The sequence below is a fragment of the Notolabrus celidotus genome, chromosome 13 (assembly GCF_009762535.1).
Source record: "Notolabrus celidotus isolate fNotCel1 chromosome 13, fNotCel1.pri, whole genome shotgun sequence".
Lineage (NCBI taxonomy): Eukaryota > Metazoa > Chordata > Actinopteri > Labriformes > Labridae > Notolabrus > Notolabrus celidotus.
This window is the reverse complement of record NC_048284.1, coordinates 30,674,963-30,695,245: the sequence shown is the minus strand read 5'-3', so window position 1 is coordinate 30,695,245 and position 20,283 is coordinate 30,674,963. Positions and strand designations below refer to the sequence as shown.

Below are 20,283 nucleotides of genomic sequence, written 5' to 3'. Positions count from 1 at the left end.
AAACATTGTCATACATTTTTAACTGAAGAAATGATAACCATATACTCATGTAAAAGAATATGGAATGAAAAAAAAAAGTTTTTAAAATAAATTATATGGATTTAAAAGAGAAACATGATTATGGCAGTTCTGGCTGTATATGTTAACACTGTAGACTCATTGTTTCATTTTTTGTCTAATTTTGATTTTAATTTTTCAATCTGTTATACATCCTGTTTTTATATCTTCAACAGTGAAACTGTCCGCTTTGTTTTGTCAGGTTCCTCCTTGTAAAATAAATGTTTAATCTTAGTACATCTTAATATACATATTTTTTTAAATGTTTTGACTTTGAATTACGTTTTAAATTTCAAATATCAAAACAAGACAATTTCACACAAAGGCGTAAATAACACTTACAGTTTGACAATGTGTACATACAGTGTAAGCATAATTCTGTTTCTATCCAATTCTAGTCTTAGGAAATATGTAAAAAAAAATAAGTAAAAAAGATAATTCAACAAACATAATTTGTTAATATGGCATTTTTTCAAAGGGCCAAAGTTTTTCAAATATTTTGACCTATTGTTTAGAAATTCCTTCTCCTTTTGCTCCTCCTGGTTTGATGGTGTCTGTATTATAGCTCCCTCTAGCGGACAGACTCAGACACTGCACCCCATCCTCACAGTGTTACTGTGGTTACCAGATACAAACGGATACAAACAGCTCGGATGTTGCTCCCTGTATCAGCATCTCATAAGGAATACTTTCTTTAGTTTCTTAACCTTTACCTCAGTCAGTGGAAATGTCTCGAGCTCACGCAGAAAACGTCATCAAAAACATTATCCGTGACATCGTGCGGGACTGTGCGGTGAGAGGACATGCGGTGTCCGACACTTTGGCTGCTTTCATGGTGAGGGAACTGAAACACTATCATGCTCACTGATCATAACGATGATAACAACTTTGAGATAGTTTCCTCCTCCGATCCAGTCTGACACACAGACTCTTAACAGAAACTTACAAGTATTCATCTTAACCCTATAACGCCAAGCGGATCAAGATTCAAGATTCAAAGGTTTTTATTGTCAATTTTCACTGTATATACGAGACATACAGGAAACATGAGATGCTGTTTCTCTCTTCCAGCTTTTAAATATCTAAAATTTAAATATAAAATAAAATACAATAAAATATAATAAAATACAGTTTTATAAAAACAGCCTATGTACACAGTGCAGGTAGTGCAGTGACAGTTTAAAAATGGACAATGAAAATGAAAATATATAACAGTGCAAATGATATTAAGGTGCAGACAGTATTCGAGATAGTATGCAAATAATAATGTGCAAAAAGCAGCTGAGGTAGAGTCCTTGTGTCTGTGTGTGTGTGTGTGTGTGTGTGTGTGTGTGCGTGTGTATTTGATACATCCGTTTTTGAGACCTCTACATCATCACTGTGATATATTTTATTTTTATTTACAGTCTATGTATTCTATCCGTAAAAACCTGATGTACAATCAGATACATGCAGTGCACGGGTAATCCACCAGGTGTGAGTTATTCATGCACCAGAAGGCAATCCCTTGAGACATCTAAAATAGCAGCTGTGGTTCAGAAAACCCACTCGAGGTTTTTCAGGGATATTTTTTTTGTCAATGTCACGTCTCGTTTATCTAGAAGTCAAAGATCTTTGGTTGCGCAGTTAAGATCTGGTATTCTTCCTCTGGCCATTGAGGTCGGTCGATTTAAAAATATCCCAGAAGAAAACAGACTCTGTGAGAGGTGTGATTTGAATGAAGTGGAAACTGGGTCTCATTTTCTTTTGTACTGTACAAACTAGATGACCTCAGAGGAATATTTTTTCAAGAAATTGCCTTTAAAAAGCCTGAAATATTGTAGTGGACTGATGTACAAAAACTAAATTGGTTGTTTGATTTTGACGTGTTTAAACTTGCTTTGTAATAAAAGAAAAAAAGACAAGAAAGTCTTTTTAAGTAGTGTGCTTTTTTATTTGTAGTATTTTCTTTTTCTCTGTTATAATTTTCTCCCTCCGTTTCCTTACAAGGAATGATCGTGCTGTGCTCTCTGACCCTGGACTACACAAATGTATGGTTTCTTGTAAGCACATGCAGGCTGGGCATATGATTGTATGCATGATACAATATTAAAATAAAAACGTCAAACTTTGAAAAAGTTTGCATGAAAAAAACTTTCAAATTTTTACTGAAACTTCAAGAGGAATAGTTACTGGACTGATGCAATGTAAAACTAATTAATATTTCATTACTTCATTTATAGTCAAACTGTGTTGAAAATGTGTGTATCAACATTGATACAGTAGGTATTTATTTGCAGATAATTGTATTAAATTTCATACATTAAGCATTCAATAAAGCAACATGCAGTCTTTTTATTATTTAAGAACATGTTTACATGACATAATGAGGTGTATTTAGAGTAGAAATTGAGATATTTATAACATATATTGTATTTTCATATATGAATCCTGCTGTATCATGATAATTGATGACTGGTTGAATGTTGCCATGACTCCCCAGTTAATAATGATCTTTTGCTCGTTGATTTCCACTAAAAACTGAACAATTCAGAGAAGAATTATACAATTAATTAGGTTTTTTGCTACAGAATAGGTATGACGTTGTTGTGCAATATGAAAATAATATTTCTAGGTTTGAAATTACTTTGGGAAAAATTTGAAGGAAACTCAAAGTTTAACAGGCTAAAAATGTTGTTTTGATATGTTTTACTTCGTTGAAAAAATAAGAAACTTTGTGCAATAAATTTACACCAAAATGCCTCATGTATCAAATAAGATACAAATTAAAACTCATATATAATAATTGCTATTCCAATAAACACTAAATGGTCTAATTCAAAGAATTTGAATTTTCTGACAATTATTTGATGAATCAGGCAGTTTATAAGTATTCTTCTTCATTCTGATATTATACATAAATAGAGTGTTCCTTTTAAATACCCTCAGGTGAAAGCTGTGGTGCTGGACCCCAGGAATGGCTTTAATGTGGATCGGACCCTGACCAAACAGGATGTGCATAAACTAGAAGAGGTGAGTAATTAACAGGATCTCCTTTTATATTCAATCTAAAAAAAGCTGTCGGGTCTCGGTGCAAGTTGAACAGCTTTTTTTGAGAGCGCTGAATCCCCTGATGTTGTCCTCGTTCAGCGGTAGATTTTGCTTGAAGACAGCTGCCCCAGAATCTGAACTACTTCTGCTTTGTCTCTATATCTTTTATAGGCACATTTTATACATATTCAAGTTTCCTCTTTATTTGATCCTATCACCGTTTCCTACAAAGTTTTGCAGTTACTAATTCAGTATTGGCCTGCCCTTTCATTCTAAGTATTACATCATTTCACATACAAACTAACGGTGTACCTCCAAATTCATATGTATGAATAGTGTGACCTCTGTTATTTTCCACCCCTCTCAGACTACTCCTTTATTTCGCTACTGCTTGTCCTAATCACTTACTGGCAGTCTGGCTATTTTTATCCCAACTTCCCCTTTCTGTTGCAGTATCTTTGCTCCCCTTGTTCCCTGCTATACCATCTCCTAACGCGGTCCATATGCGACTATGTCTTGTGTTGTAGCCTATAATGTATTTAATATGCCCCTCTCCTGTCTCTAAAGCTGACTAGGAGCAGCTCACAAATCCCACTGTACCTGAACTCTCCTGTACCTGTAGGTTGATTTATTCTTAACAATAACTGTTCATTATTGGTTTCTAGTTGTGTCTGGACAAACTGACGCAGGTGTGCAGTCCGTCCCTGGACACGATCAAGATGCAGGTCTCCTTTGATGTGAATTACACCTCCAGACGTAAGAGTCCCTGTGTGGTCTGGTAAACTCAAACTCTCTGTGTTTGAAATTAGCCTTTAGATAAATGTGGTCAAAACTGAGATTGTACAAACAGAGCAGGTCTAGACCGTACTCTATGTTACATTATTAACAAAGACCCAACATCAAGACAGGATAAGATCCAGTCCCATTTTACAGACAGGACTCAGTCTGATCTCATCTTAATCCACCATGAGCAGAGCACTTTGCAGCATTCAGCAAGTTACAGTGGTAAGGACAAACTTCCTTTAACAGGCAGAAACCTCCAGCAGGACCAGACTCATGTTAGACACACATCTGCTGAGACCGTGTTAGAGAGAGGGATAGAGGGAGATGAAGAGAGAGAGAGAGAGATGATAGTGGTGAGACGAGTAGTAGTAGTACTAGCTGTTACCGCTGGAGTCCAGCACGTCAGAATCAGCTGGAGTCTGGCACGTCAGAATCAGCTGGAGTCTGGCATGTCCACAGCAGCAGGACGTCTATGTGGGGGAAGGGGTTGAGATAGGATCTCAGTGCGCCAGTTCCCCCAGCAGTCTAAGCCTATAGCAGCATAACTAAGAGCTGGTCCAAGCCTGAGTCAGCTCTAACTATAAGCTTTATCAAAAAGGAAAGTTTGAAGCCTCCTCTTAAAAGTAGAGAGGGTGTCTGCCTCCCGGACCCTGACTGGTAGATGATTCCTTTTGGAACCTATTTCACTGTTAAATCAGCTGTTGATATGAAAAATGTTCAGACTCAGTTAGACTAAACAAAGACAAACAGAAAATCCTCAGAGAGGGAATCAAACTAGGGAATAATATCCTTGTTCAATCACTGGAACAATGGATGAATTATGAATATGACCACTGTGCTAATTTTATGTAGTACATGATTCTTTCCTGGTTTACAAGAATATTGCTTTTGTAGTGACCATTTGTCATAAAAAAATCAGTAAGTAATTAAAATATCAAAACTCAAACTTTAAGGAAACATAATCACAGGGTCACTGATGCACCGTGGGGATGTAATGTACGCAGGCAAAAGATATCCAATGTCCATGCAAGAGTTCAGTGTCTCTTATGGTTTTTCTTAACAGGACAAGCAAGCAAAAAAAGAACAAGGAAAACATCCTAGCTCCTGCTGCCTTCAGCAAATAAGTTATTGCACAGAGTAGATTAGTGTTAAAGTAGTAAGAGGTTGAGTTACTATTTCAGTGTCTCTTGTTTAAAGTAAGTAATAACTCAACAGTTATTAAACTTGCATACATCATTTGGTCATATTTTGTTCTCTTTCTTTACTCGATCATCAAGTAGAAAATTCAAAGCTTGTTCAAACTACGGATCATATCAGACGTGTTTTAGACCTCCTACCTGCTCAGGCTATAAAACTGATTTTAAATCATTATTATCATCATCATTTTTGGTAGTAGTTGTAGTTCTCTCTTTGATCCTTTTAAAGTACGGCATATATTCATCAGTGTTTTAAGCTCATGGTAACAGAGCAGGTCCTGTGTGTGTTCATGCAGGTGAGTTCCTGGGGGAGATCCACCAGGTGATGGAGTCCAGGCTGAGCTCAGTGAGCAGAGAGATCACAGACAGCAGGGTGAAAACACGCGACGAGTTAGAAGCTTTGTACCGTAAGATCGTCACGTACATCCTGCTGCGCTCCGGGATGGGCTCACCTGCAGACGTCAACACTATGAAAGAAGCTACAGGTTCACACCGACTCATTCTCTCAGTTATTCAGAAATGTAGTGAGAGTGCAGCGCCTCTGAAAAACACTCAGCTCTGAAATACAACGCAGGCTACAGCAACACCACTGAATCTAAAGCCTCGCTGAAAGTCACAAAACTGAAGATCATTTCATTTAAAGGAAAAACTTCTGAAAGAACTGGATCACATTAGGAGTGGACCTCATGATGTGTATCTTGTCATAATGAGTGTGAATAATCTGACTCTTGACTTCTCTCTTGTCTCAGCGGCCCTGCAGAGCGTCTTCCCTCACGCTGAGCTGGGAGCCTTCATGGTCCTCCTGAAGAGAGACAAAGAGCAGCAGCTCAAAGAGCTCACCATGACCGTCACAGGGCTCAGACTCTTCAACCAGGCCACCACACAGGGAGAGGAGGAGGCCGACCTCAGTGAGCTCAGTACAGTACACCAGACACTCACACTTAGTTGATGCTGTTAGTTATAAAATGCGTAATCAGATTATCACAACTTTAAATTAGGACAGAAAATGTGCAGACAGATCACATAAGTAGACTTGACAGATGTTTAGCAGACAGATATTTAAGTGAAGGGTAACTCTGATATTTGAAAATTCAAATGACTGTTAAGGCTGGTGCTGCTAACTCTGCTCCCCACACCAGTTTGACATCGTTACCTGCAGACTCAGTGGTTCCACGTTTAAATTATGCTGCATTATGAGGGTTTTTATGAACATTTTCTTTCTTTTACACTGCTTTGTGATTGTCTGATTCTAAAGGTCTGTTAAAACTGCGAGGAAATGTGTCACCTCAGAACATCTCTACTTTGAGGAAAGCAATAAAACGTCCCTCTCTGTCCAAAACATCTTAAACAGGAGTTGCAGGTCTGCTGCTGCCTCAGTCTGTTAGTGTATTTTGTCACTTTGTTATTAGTTGGTTTGGATCCTACTAAATGTTTGTTTTCAGGTAAAGTGGCGATAGAGGATTTTTTACTGGAGTTTGGTTAATTTTTATACCCATAGTTTAATACTCAGAGAATGCAAAAACTATAACTTTTACTGGATATACCGACTTCTATTAGGTTAATTTAGTTAATGTGTGATCCTCAATAACAGTGTTGGATCTACACTGACCATTAAAACCAGCAAAATCAAACAACAGCATAAGAAACTAATGGAGTGAAGCTGCGGTAGACCAGCAACTCCTGTGTTCTGTGAGGCAATATTACTGTCAGTTAGAGAACAGCTCCTGATTTACATTTTTGAAACATTAGATATATGTAGGATCTTTTGAATTTGTACTTCATTACTTCATCTTTTAAATCTCTTCTTAAGACCCATTTTTACAGACTAGCTTTTATGTGACTTTATCTTTCTAACCGCTTTTACTTCTATTTTATTATTAATTTTAGTTTTTATCCAACTAATTCATTGTCTGAAATTTTATTAGATTATTTTATTAGATTATTTATTGTTTTGATTTATTATCATTATTTTTCTTTTATTATTTTAATGTTCCTAATTCATCCTTTGCACTTTTTCTAATTTTCCTGATGTGATGTCCTTTTACTCTGAAAACCTCTTTTATTGCCCTTTTAATGCTTTTATTTACTTCTCCATTTTTTATTTTTTTCTATTTCTTTTTTTCTTTTTTTCTTTTTATCTATTTACCCTAAAAAACCTCTCAACAATGATTTACTGTTACCATTGTCACACCACTCCATACTGTTCAATTGATGTGTATTCCCTTTAACCTCTTGCGTTGCATTTTGTTTTGCATTGATCACAATTTCTCCTCCCTGTCTGTCAATTTGTTTACTCTGCTACTGAACTATGCTTTGTTTGTGAAAGCACTTTGTAGACATTTGTTTTTAAAGGTTCTATATAGATAAAGTTATTATTATTATTATTATTATTATTATTATTATTATTATTATTATTATTATTATTATTATTAATATTATTATTATTAGTGTGAGAACAAGAGATCGTCATTCAGTATGTTCACAATGATAAAATCCAGACCATAAAGAAGGCATGTTCCCCCAGCCCGGGGTAATATCCTGCTTCTGAAAAACACCTAGCTTTCCTCTCACATTCTGTCCGCAGAGCCTGCAGCTCTGACTGAAACTCTTCTAGCCATCAGCACCAGCTTAGAAAACCAGCTGAGTTCAACACAGAGTTTGGCCTGGAAGTACACGGCTGTGCTGGAGAAGCTGACGGATCCTGACAGTCGGTCTGCAGGGTGTGATGTTCCCATCGTGTTACTCAAACAGGCTCTGTACAACGTCAGGCAGCACGAGGGTTTCCTCCGGATGTTACTGGTGAGGAAGAAAGAAGCTGGAAGTTATGGAGTGTGTTGAAAGATTCAAGTCAGCACACTAAGGTTTCATCTTTTGTGTTGACTTCAGATACACCTGTCTCTTGTGTTTTTACTTCTGTTTTTTCCCCCTCAGCACTTTGGTCAGGATCTGTCGAGTTTCAATGTGCCCCTGCGTTGAGTCCATAAGTTCTTACTCTTCTTACTACTAGAGAAGTGTAAAGCTTGAGTCAAATAAAGAATACTTGATGAAACATGACGTTCAACAATTTGGAATAGGTTCTAATTTTATTAAAATGGCACAATTACTTTACAAAAACCGCACTGCTATGAAAATAATAAATGGTATTACCTCCTACCAATATCAAATATCACGCTCTTGCCGCCCTTAAAGGTGACATATCATGCAAAATTGACTTTCTAATGGTTCTTTACCTGAAATATGTTTCCCTGGCATGTCTACAAACCCCCCAAGAATGAAAAAAATCCATTCTGCCCCTGTTTTGATTTCTCCATCTTTCTGTAAATGTGTGTGAAACGAGCCGTTTCAGACTTCCGTGTTTTTGTTACGTAACAACAATATCCGGTCTGTCACGGAGTCAGAGCTCGGAGCTTGTTCAGCCCATAGACTGTATAAAATAATACTGAATCCCCCCTCCGTTTTTCATTACCTGCACAAATGTGTGCTAACAAGGAGCTTAGGAGGGAGGCATGCTAGTTGTAGGCTGTCTTAAGAAACACAAAGGTTGGTTTTACTCCCCACGTCTGCAGATTTGAAGATCTAGTGGATGATTTTTATTTATCATGGATAAGTGCTAGCGCTAGTTAGCATAGCTACATGTCCTAGCTGTAGCTGTGTACCAAGACACACGTCGACATACTGACAAATAAAACAACAAGAAACACTAAATCTGTGACCAATCCTTCAGAAAGGTCCCGCTGCCTTTCTGGCAGAGGTCGGTTTTACTCCCCACGTCTGCAGATTTGAAGATCTAGTGGATGATTTTTATTTTTCATGGATAAGTGCTAGCGCTAGTTAGCATAGCCACATAGCTACATTTTCGTAGCTGTGTACCAAGACACACGTCTACATACTGATAAATAAAACAACAAGAAACACTAAATCTATGACCAATCGTTCAGAAAGGTCCTGCTACAGGCGCCTCTCCGTCAGGATCAGATTCAGAGGGTTGAAGTAACGTGATCTCTGAGCAGCCGTGTATATTCAGCCAACATGTAAACATTAGATCAACGTGCTGGAGAGCCGAGGCACATCCACTTCCGGAGGGGGCGTGGTCAGAGAGAAAACAGAGTGTTCTGATGAGGAATGAAGAAGAGGACTTTTCAGGCATGCCAAAATCTGATTTCATAGTGTTTTTTTAACATAAACTTTAAAGACATGTTTTGGGGACCTCTTAGACCAATATATATTGATGAAAAAAGCGTGATATGTCCCCTTTAAGTCCCTCTCTATTTGCTCTGTCACTTGAGCCAGTGGCACAATCTATCAGAGAATACCCATTTATTTCCTAGATTACCTTCAATAATACTAAGCACTCAATTTCGCTATATGCTGACAACATCTTGTATTTTGAAAAAGCTTCCATGTCACTTCCTAACATTTTAAGCAACTTTGTAAATTTTAGCTCCTTGTCGGATTATAGAAAAAAATGGACAAAATCGTCTCTTTTACCACTCAACCAATGTAAAACACTGAGCTCATTATTATCATATATCTCAATTGTCAAACAATTAAAATACGTTGGAGTTGAAATATATCCCACACTAAATACAATTATCTCAAAAAACGTTTGGGCATATAGAAAAACGTTGAATCTGACCTTAGCAGGTGGACTCACCTTCCCAAATCTTTACAGGCCCGAGTATCAGTTGTAAAAATGGATATCCTCCCTAGTATTAACTTCTTTTCATCTATGCTACCGCTTCCTCCCCCAAACTACTGGAATAAAATTCATTCATTCATTTCTAAATATATATGGGCTGGTAAAAAAAATTCAGGCTCTACGGTGGAAATCACCACATTCTCTCTCAAGATCTCAGTGGCTTAATACGTGTCTTGATTTAGCTGTTATGGAGCTCTCAGTGGCCAAGATGCAGAGTCACAGGAAACACCATCTCATCCTGGTTAACATCTATAACTAAGATCCAAGAATATGTCTAACTCTATGACATAGCTGAGCATTATCACATTACTCCTTGACCATTGACTTTCCTTTTGTTGTTGTTGTTACTTTTATTTATATTTATATTATTATTGTTGTTCTTATCACCATTTACTACCTTTATCACTTGCAATACATATTCCCTATTGATATCATACGGAGATCTATTTTGAGGTGGGGTGGGTGTCGACATATATTCTTTTATTTATTTTTCTTTGTTTTGCTCTATGATATGCCTCGTCCTATCTCATACAGCTGATGTTTCATTGTGCTGCATAGCTTTGAAAACAATACATTTGATCGCAAAAAAGATAGGTGACGTTCAATGCTTCATACGTGAGAGGTGCTTCAGAAAAATCGACATTTCGTCCAACTGTTGTAAAGACATTTCAGAGCAGTAAAAGGAGAAGATGAGAGATGAAGAATTTTGTGGCTAACATTAGAACGATATAATGATGATGATGAAAAATGTAACTATGACATTTCACCTTAAAATCAACCACAGTGTTTAAATACCTGAGCCCATGGTAGCAATCTAACAAACAACACCAATTTAATGATTTAACAGAGTCATGACATGCAGGCTTTTTAAACATATGGGCTCACATGTGAGAATACAAGTGTTTATATCAGTGAGGTCTGACAGTCACAGAGAGCTGCTGTGATTTAACATCCTCAAGATGTCACTCTAGTCTTTGAATCTTTTGCTGCATGAAGTAAAAAAGTGTCTGTTTCCCTCCAGGCCGATGCTCGTTTATGTGCCAAACACCTTGAGATCCTGCAGACCGAGTTCTCCTCTCATGTGAAGCTGCTGAAAGAAACGGTGAAGTCAAAGACGGCTGTACCCACTGCCACTGTGTTTGTAAGTCTCCGTCACTGCGTCTGCACAATATGAAATACTATCTCTTGAAGGAAAGGTTTCAACTTCGGGAGTTAAAGTATTTTCTTTCTTTGACTCAAATTTCAACTCTGTGTGCAGAGACATGGAGTCAGGCTGTGGTTCGCCTCATTTAGAAACAAGACATAATTGAGTTGTCAAGTTAAATGGAGTTAAATAAGATCATGTTCATCCATCCATCCATTATCTTGACCACCTATCCCGTTTGGGGTCACGGGGGGCTGGAGCCAATCCCAGCTGACTTCAGGCGGAAGGTAGGGTACACCCTGGACAGGTCACCAACCTATCACAGGGCAAACATGTAGAGACACGCAACCATTCACAAACACACTCACACCTACTGGCAATTTAGAGTAAGTCGGAGTACCTGGAGTGAACCCACGCATGCACGAGGAGAACATGCAAACTCCACACAGAAAAGCACCTGCCCGACTTGGGACACGTACCAGGAACTCGCTGTGTGGCAACAGCGCTACCCACTGCACCACCGTGCAAATATCAGTGTTTAAATACCATAACAGTTAAAACAACCTGGGGTCTGTACTGATGGATGACTGGTCTACTAATTGGTCTACCTCGTACTCACACACATTTTAACATAATCTCTTTTTGCTCACCACCTTCAGACACAACTTTCTGTGAGTCTATATTTCTTGGCTGTTTGACAGTTATTATATAGACAGATGTATTAATGTCTCTGCTGCATACATAAAAAGCTTTGCCTCAGTTTTTGTTTAACTTACCTGCTTTTGCGTGACTTTCTTCACCATGTCACTCTATCTGGCACCGTGGTGGTGAGTGATGGCTGGCCTCAGTCATTAGGGTAGCACAGACGAGCTTGCTTTACAGACAAGTGGAGCCGTCAAACATTTACAATCAAATACTAAACCCAAAATATAAGATAACCCCTTTTTTTCAGGTATATAAGAAGTAAAGAAACCCCTGTCTTATGCATTTTAAATAATTCCTAATGAACAAAAGTTTATCCAGTAGGTACACTACCAGTCAAAAGTTTGGACACACCTTCTCATTCAATGGTTTTTATTTATTTATTTTCAACATTGTATTTTAATACAGAAGACATCAAAACTATGAAATAATCTGGTTTTGCCATAATCTGGATTACAACAGTAGTCAAATAGGACTATCCATTGTGTACTAACCCTACCTCTGAACAACACAACTGATGGTCTCAAACACATTAAGAAGGCAAGTCATTCTACAAATGAACTCTTGACAAGGCTCATGTTAATTAGAAACCATTCCAGGAGACCACTTCATGAAGCAGACTGGGAGAATACCAAGAGTGTGCAAAGCTGTCATGAAGGAAAAAGGGGGCTACTTTACAGAATCTAAAATATAAAACAGATTCTGCTTTGTTTAACACTTTTTTGTTTATTCAAGAATTATATATATGTTCTTTCATAGTTTTGATGTCTTTGGTATTAATCTACAGTGTTTACAATCATTACAATAAATAAACATTGAATGAGAAGGTGTTTCCATACTTTTGGCTGGTAGTGTATGTAGACGAGGCTAAGATACATTAGAATTGATATAAACTAAGTTAATGTTATTCTAAATGAATTAAATAAATTATAAAGAGATGATTCAACAAATATCATTTTGTAATATTACAAAAAACTAAAGCTGCTTCCTTTTTTTTGGCTGAAGTTTTGCAAGAAGCTAGACGGTTGAGCCTTGATTAACACTTTTTTGTTCATTAAATAATTCCATATATGTTCTTTCATAGTTTTGATCCCTTCATAGTTAACCTACAGTGTTTCAAATAATTAAGATAAATAAAAAACATTGAATGAGAAAGTGTTTCCAAACTTTTGACTGATGGTGTATCTCAAAAATAATGTAACTCAACCTAAACCATAGAACGTTCCTGTTGGTGTCTGGATTAAACAGACACTCTGAGATGCTGCACAGCTCCATTCTTGTAGGTTAAATGTGCAAAAACAAAGACATCAAGGGTGTAATGTCAGCGCTTGTGTGCATGTGCTTTCCTGGATTGTCAAGGGAAACCTTGAAATGATTGATGATTTCTTAGAAAGAGTGGGAGGAGGAATAATATCGATTGTCATATCTCTCTCTCATGAGGAAACAAAAACAACTTTATTCCTGATATCCTTCAACAGTTCCTTTGAGCACAAACTACTCGGTATATTTGACGGCAGGTGGACATCCAATGTGTGTGCTAAGTTCAAATCCAGTGGTTGATCCAATGTTTAATTTTGCTTCTGTGTTTGTCTTTTCATTATTTGCAGCACATTGTTCTCCACAATGCTTCAGATGTTTTTATTTCTACAGATTCATTCTTGTCATTTCTCATGTTGTCTTTCAGCCGCTGTTCACGGCTCTGTCCAAGCTCTGGTCTGGACTCCAGGATGAGGCTGAGCTGCTGAACATCCTCGACAAGATCAGGCTCAACCTGCAGCCCTTCATCGCCTCTCAGGCCCAGATTTTCTCTGAGGACTATTTAGACGGCCTGTTGCACGCTGCAGAGGTGAAGACAGATGAGCAGAGAATGATCGAGTCCTCAGGTACATCTTATTTCAATGACAAATAGTGATTTAAGTCAGTGCTCCACAGCTCTTACAGTACTGGAAATCAACAAGCTCTGATCCCAGCTCACTTGATTTCCCTTGTAATGCTGTTCAGGCGAGCGTATTGATCCAGCTGAGATGAAGACAAATGACTGGCTCCGGCCTGAAACAACACCCAGCTTCAAGGAGCTCCCTCTGCAGTATAACGGAGTCTGTGGATACACACTCGTGAACAGGGACGGACTTTTACTTCCAGGTACTGTCCTTGTGGCACATTAGACACCCTGCAAACTGTGTTTGTAAAAGAGCTAACATACGGGGGACTTTAGAAGTGGTATATGTTTATGAAATCTTCCCCTTGTTATCATTACTTTATTTAAATTCTGCCCTTAATTCTCTGTACAGTTTCTTATATAAGCGGTTTTAATTATATATCATGAGTGTTCTCTTACTACAGGTTTTACATAAAAATGTAGAAACTATGCAAACAGGACCAAACATTGGTATGAGGTGTAGTCTGAGTAGAATTGATCAATCAGGTGTCAGCATGCTTTAGTGTCTGCAGGAAATACAGACTGTATGGAGAGCAAAAGCAGGAGGAACACAACTCACCGTAATGACATCTCGGCTCACCTCAGCAGTAATCTGAGGACGATTTATTTATCTGCATGAAGAGCAGCTAACAATCTGTTCTAGATTAAATATTTAAACTGAGATTTTGATATGCTCAATTCTGTTGAGAAACCAATTAGTGTTCCTGACGTCCTGGAATGCATAAGGAATTATGGATACGACCTCCGCTCAATAATCAAACAAGTTTCTTCTTTTGAGGACCGACCTGACAAAGCTTGACTTTTTATTTTTTACAAATCTGCATCATGATGTTATTTCTTCAACCCTAAGAGCCGTCAATCACAAGAAAATCACAAAACATGTGCTACTTTATCCGGGTTCATACCCCTGACAAGAGCCAGACTGAAGCCTCTGTGTAACCTCCTGTTTACAGTGAAACTGAGACTTACCAGAAACAGATGAGCAGGTGCTTCTCTGGAGGATGTAATGAACCAAGAAGTGATGGTACTTATTGCACAGACATATCTGGAGGGTGAATTTTTACTTCACCTTTGATCTGAACTCAGGCTCCCTTTATAAAGTGCTAAAAGGATTATAAACAACTTCTGGCTACGCTGAAGTGCCACAGGGAGAGATAGTATATTATGGGTTCTGAGATTGTATAATTAGCATCTTTAATCTGGTGCTTTGTGCCTGAATATCATTCAGTTTTGAATCTTTTTTCTGCAGGTAATCCTCAGATTGGAGTCCTTAAGTACAAGGAGGAGCTCTATGTTTTTAGCTCCAAAGAAGCTGCTTTAAAATTTGCCTCCAGTCCAGATGAGTTCATTGAAGAGGTGGCAGAGAAGGCAAAGCTTTCCCCTGAACTCATCCAGCTCCTCAAGCTGCATCAACAGTTCTCCTGCATCAGTCCGTACCCTGAGGTTGGCATGTTGGTTTCATGTTTCACACAGTCATGATACATCCGTAGATTTGCTTGAGATGTAATTAATGGTCCCATGAAGTGTTTCTTCTCTTACTTCTCGATGGTTCAAACCAAACTTAGTCGGTGTCTTGCGGTTTTTTAGATGCAGCCAGGAGAGACTTTACTGGTGAAGCCGATCACCAAGTGTGAGAGCGGCACGCAGACCGACATCCACCCGGTGGAGACAAACATCGACAAGTCGTATGAGTGGAACGAGTGGGAGCTGCGAAGGAAAGCTATCAAACTGGTGAGCCAGAATTCCAATCAACTCAGTGATTTCAAAAGAGGTCCAAGGAAAGTTCAACATATGACTCTCGTGTATCATTCTGCATTATTACGACACCATATATAGACAGACATTATAAACATTATTTGAGTGGGCGGTCAAGTCCTCATCAAGACGATGGTATTGCATTATTGCCCTTGACCATGTGAGAGTACACTGAGTCATCAACCAATCAATCAATATGTGTACATGGCATGATGGGAAACGATATGATGGGAAGCAAGACATGATGGGCTGTTGCGATAGACTCATTTATGCATGCTGACTGTCAGCAGTCGGCAGCTAGCTACGTATATTTAACAAACACTTATAGCATTTCTGCCCATGCGTATATGCGCCGAGCAAAGAGAACAGGTTCTCAAGTATCCGTGGGCTATAGAATAATATTGTATTTTAAAGTTGGCCATGAAACTCCTGAGTTTTGGAAAGACTGAATTAAACTATCTACCAGATTTAGAAAAGGACATGTCCCACTTTGTTATTCTTCTATGGAAGAGGAGGAAACAGGGGACTTTAAATACATGTGGTTCTTCAAAAAACAAATTCACATATTGATTATGCTCTATACCACAGCCAATCTGACAGCTTTTAAATAACACCATTTTTTTGTTTAACAAAAGTATCTTTCATTCATTCATCAGTCATTCATTTGGCAGGCTAAACATCAGAATATTAATATAAAAAAAACTACAACATTGCATTTTGCAGGCAAAGAAACCCCAATCTCATGTATGATGTTATATATGTGTCACAATCTTGAGTGCAAAAAAACAACAAAGCAGTTTTAGCGAACAATAATCAATAAGTTCAAGTAATTATTTTGTATAATTGCAGAATACACATACAAGTCAAGTCAAGTCAACTTTATTTATATAGCACATTTAAAACAACCAGTGTTGGCCAAAGTGCTTTACAAGGTAAAAAGTAAAAATTACATGAAGACAACAATAAACAACAACATAACAGGATATTAATGTCCTCTTCACGAGGAGAAGGCCAAAGAGAAGAGATGGGTCTTCAACAAAGATTTAAAACATTCAACAGTTGGGGCCGATCTTAATTGGAGTGGCAAGCCATTCCAGAGCTTGGGGGCTGCTGCTGCTGCTGCAAAGGCTCGGTCTCCCCGGGTTTTAAGGCGACTTTTAGGCACATCCAGGAGCAGCTGGTTTGTTGACCTCAGTGCTCGGGTTGGGTTGTGAGCATGGAGAAGATCAGCCAAGTAGGATGGTGCCAATCCATTTAGGACCTTGTACGTTAAAAGTGCAACTTTAAAATCAATCCTGTGACGGACTGGGAGCCAGTGGAGAGCACGCAGCACAGGTGTGATGTGCTCACTCTTTTTCCTGCCAGTCAGGAGGCGAGCAGCCGCATTTTGTACAAGCTGCAGGCGCTGAATAGACGCCATGTCTAAGCCGACATACAAAGAATTACAATAATCAAGCCTAGCCGTAATAAAGGCATGTACAACTCTCTCTAGATCCTTAGGAGGGAGATATGCCTTCACCTTCGCTATGAGTCTCAGCTGGAAGAAGCTGGACTGAACCACAGAAGAGATTTGTTTCCTAAATTTGAAGGCACTATCAAAATGAACTCCAAGACTATTTACAGAGGAGTGAACATTTGCTGCGAGAGGGCCGAGAGTGCTCCCATTGAACTGTTGGGGCTGTCCAAATACAATGACCTCAGTCTTTTCCTCGTTAAGGTGCAGAAAATTTAGGCTCAGCCATAACTTTACATCTTTCAAACAGTTGAATAAGGACTGCAGGGATCCATTCCTCTTTAAGCTGAACGGCATATAAATTTGCACATCATCAGCATAACAATGAAATGAGACGCCATATTTCTGGAAAATAGATCCCAGGGGCAGCATATACAATGAGAACAGGATAGGGCCCAAAACAGACCCCTGAGGAACACCACAAGTAAGAGGGGCTGTCCCAGAGGAAAAATCTCCCAAATGGACAGAGAAACTTCTGTCTGTCAGGTACTATTGAAACCAACTGAGTGCTAAACCCTTAATTCCAGACGTGTGCATTCACAACATGTTTTCCTCAGTTTTCCCCATGCGCTCACTCACAGTTCATCGCTCCATGCTTGCTTTTATACATTGAACATTTGACTCTGAATTTATGAACATTGAGAAATAAAAGGGAAGAATACTTGTTGAAAATTTGAAGACTTAAAGCTGGGGTTGGTAATCAGATTTAGATACACTTTTTGTCATACTGGTTAAAATTATCTTTATGTCCTGATGGCAATCATTACATGATGTGTTCCTAAAAAAGAGTAAAAAAAAACGCTATCTACAGCCGGAGTAAACCTGGGAAAACACCAACCAATCACCGTTTTTTGGCTCCCCAAATTTTAAACCAATCAAATCCCGTCCAGCCGTTCTGCCCTCCTCCTGCGCGTACATTTCCCCGGATTCACTCCTCCGAGTCCCTGTCTCCTGCCTCTACTTCCCCTGACTCTATTTTCTGCCCCTCTCGCTCGTCCTCGGGCCTGTCCCCTCTGACATGATGAGGTGCTTTGCGTCCGGATCAGAGTCTAAAAAGCTCTCACCAACAAGCAGAATAATTAATGACGTTCAGTAAGTCCCACAGAAAATATATATTTATTGTAGCGTCCGTCCGGACGCTGTAGTGATGACGAGCCGATTCGTGAACACGTCGAGCTTTAATAACCGGTCACTGTCGGCCGTGATCACGCCAACCAACAAAACAACAATCAATGTTTGAATGAATGAAAAACTTCTCCTCTCCTCTCTCCCACTCGCACACTCTACACCTCTCCTGATGCCTTCACTGACCGTCAACACTGTAGGAATTAAGAACATCTACACTGAACACGTTTAACAAACAGTAGATCTGTTACAGTATTATATATGTGTTATAACTTTTCTCCTGATATCATGTCACCGGTACAACTGGATAATGCTAGCATGATAGTTGTGAGTACTAACAGCAGCCATATTTGTTTGTGTTTTTAACTTTCACTATGATAATGTTTTGGTGAGGACCGGTTTTGAATCAGTCACCATCATATGGTCGAGAATCAGCGGTGCTCGTGCATGTGAGCGGGGGGGCGTCGTTTTGGAGGAGCTCCGAGGGAGGAGGGGAGGGGTTAGACGGAGTCATGAGGAAAAGCTACATTCAAATTCATGCTGGTTTTCCGAGACTACCAACCCTAGCTTTAAACTCAATTACAAAAAATTCAGATATATAATTTCTATGCAAACAAATTGTCAGTGCTAGGAATTCAAAATCTGATGAGACTGACTTACTTCCATAGTCACCTGCTAATGCCATTGGATATGAAACAGCCATTCAGAATTTGCCGTGTCCGACTCCTGATTGGTTGACTTTGTGGCCCATTGTAACGCTGTGTCATTTTGCAAGACTGAGCAAGAGAGAAAGTGTGTATGAGCGAGCGGGGAGCGGTGTTCTGTAAGCGAGCGCATGGGGAAAACTGAGGAAAACATGTTGTAAATGCACACGTATGTGTATTCTGCAAGCATGCAAAATAATTACTTGAGCACATTATTGATTGATTTGTTTTTCACTTGATTTTAATTTTTTCACAAAATCAAATTTTGCGCTCTTGCAAAAAACCTTTTTTGTCAAAATTGTGACACAAATATAACTCCATAGTCATGTGAGTTAAAACAGAAGAGAAAAAACAATCACCAAAAATCTTTACATATTTAAAGACTTCAGGGACGGCTTTGAGCAGATGTTTCTGAAAGTTTATCATATACAGTTGCTCCATATTTACTTTGGGCACAATGAAGATTTTGGGATTAAAGCAATCATTTTATTAAAACTGGAAACACCATCGACCACACACAGAGAACTCTGGAGAATGCTGAAGAAAGTTGCACAGTGTGCTGAAAAAATATAAACACTGGACCAAGAGAAAGCAATAGATTACCATGACTCTTTTTATTCCCTTTTGACTGACACATACAAATAGTTGTTTCTTTTAGGCTCAGCTGGCATTTCAGGTGCTGTGAAGGATATTCAGTTATTCTGCTGTGGACTTGAATGGGTTAATATTTGGGTCATAGTCACCTCAAAGTCCCCTTCAATGGGACGTAGGTTTAGCACAGTTGGGCAGGTGACCCATGTTCAGAGGGTATACGGCCAGTCCTCGCTACTCTGGTCTCAGGAAGGATTCCCGGTCCCGACAATATTTGCTGCTTGTCATCCCCAACTCTTTGACCACGTGTTCTGTCTCCAACGACTCTTGTCAATGTGACACTCACATCAAGACATGTCTCTCTTTACTAGGCTGATCTCCTGACCAAAGTGACCCACTCCACACAGACCGATCTGAGCCACATGAGACGGGAAAACGCCACTCAGACGTGGCTGCCAAAGAACGCCGCCTGTCAGAGTAAGAGAGACGGAGAGAGCAGCGTGCCCAAACCTCAGGTCTACCTGGCAGGACTGAGAGGACAGAGAGATGGACACATGGTCAAGACAAACCTGACCAGACCTCTGGATGAATGATCAAGGAGCCAAACAAAGATTTAAAAAGATGTTTGTTGTGAAAAATAAAAGTAAATATAAAGCAACTTTGACGGCCTTGTTAGTGTTATTTCATGCCAAACTGAATAAAAATGGATCCTTGTGGAGCTCCATGACTAACCCTGGTGTGCTCAGAGGACTTTTCATTAACCTGAACGACCTGGGATCGATCTGTCAGGTACGATTTAAACCAAGCTAAAGCAGTTCCTGTAATGCCAATTAGCTGCTCTAATCTCTGTAACAGGATTTGATGGTCAATCGTATCAAATGCAGCGCTAAGATCTAACAAAAATACTTTTTCAACTAATGTTAAAATTGGAAATTATTTTAAGTTTACTTGGTTAACAAAGATTATTTATGAGCTGAAAAAATATAATTAAATCAACAAAACAGATTTAACATATTTATATTTACATATATTTTACAAATATATT

The 20,283-nt window shown here is 38.9% G+C and overlaps 1 protein-coding gene across 2 annotated transcripts; it reads left to right on the top strand.

The window, feature by feature from the left end:
• Positions 1-671: 671 nt before the first annotated feature.
• On the top strand, positions 672-19,896 carry cfap206 (cilia and flagella associated protein 206). Of its 2 annotated transcripts, none has more exons than XM_034699009.1 (12): positions 672-892; positions 2,986-3,069; positions 3,753-3,843; positions 5,363-5,551; positions 5,816-5,974; positions 7,651-7,865; positions 10,787-10,906; positions 13,296-13,494; positions 13,613-13,753; positions 14,800-14,993; positions 15,138-15,281; positions 19,610-19,896. In XM_034699009.1, the coding sequence occupies exons 1-12, from the start codon at positions 785-787 to the stop codon at positions 19,829-19,831; spliced, it is 1,866 nt and encodes a 621-aa protein (XP_034554900.1). In that variant the 5' UTR covers positions 672-784; the 3' UTR covers positions 19,832-19,896. The 2 variants fall into 2 exon arrangements, with proteins under 2 accessions (XP_034554900.1, XP_034554899.1); XM_034699008.1 differs by having other exon boundaries at positions 5,816-5,983.
• The last annotated feature ends 387 nt before the right edge of the window (positions 19,897-20,283 follow it).

Bases quoted from the DNA above. Each gene is read 5' to 3' on its own strand.
- cfap206 (XM_034699008.1), top strand. From the start codon at position 785: ATGTCTCGAGCTCACGCAGAAAACGTCATCAAAAACATTATCCGTGAC. The intron at 10,907-13,295 runs GTAAGTCTCCGT...GTTGTCTTTCAG, and splicing joins TACCCACTGCCACTGTGTTT to CCGCTGTTCACGGCTCTGTC. The intron at 13,495-13,612 runs GTACATCTTATT...AATGCTGTTCAG, and splicing joins GAGAATGATCGAGTCCTCAG to GCGAGCGTATTGATCCAGCT.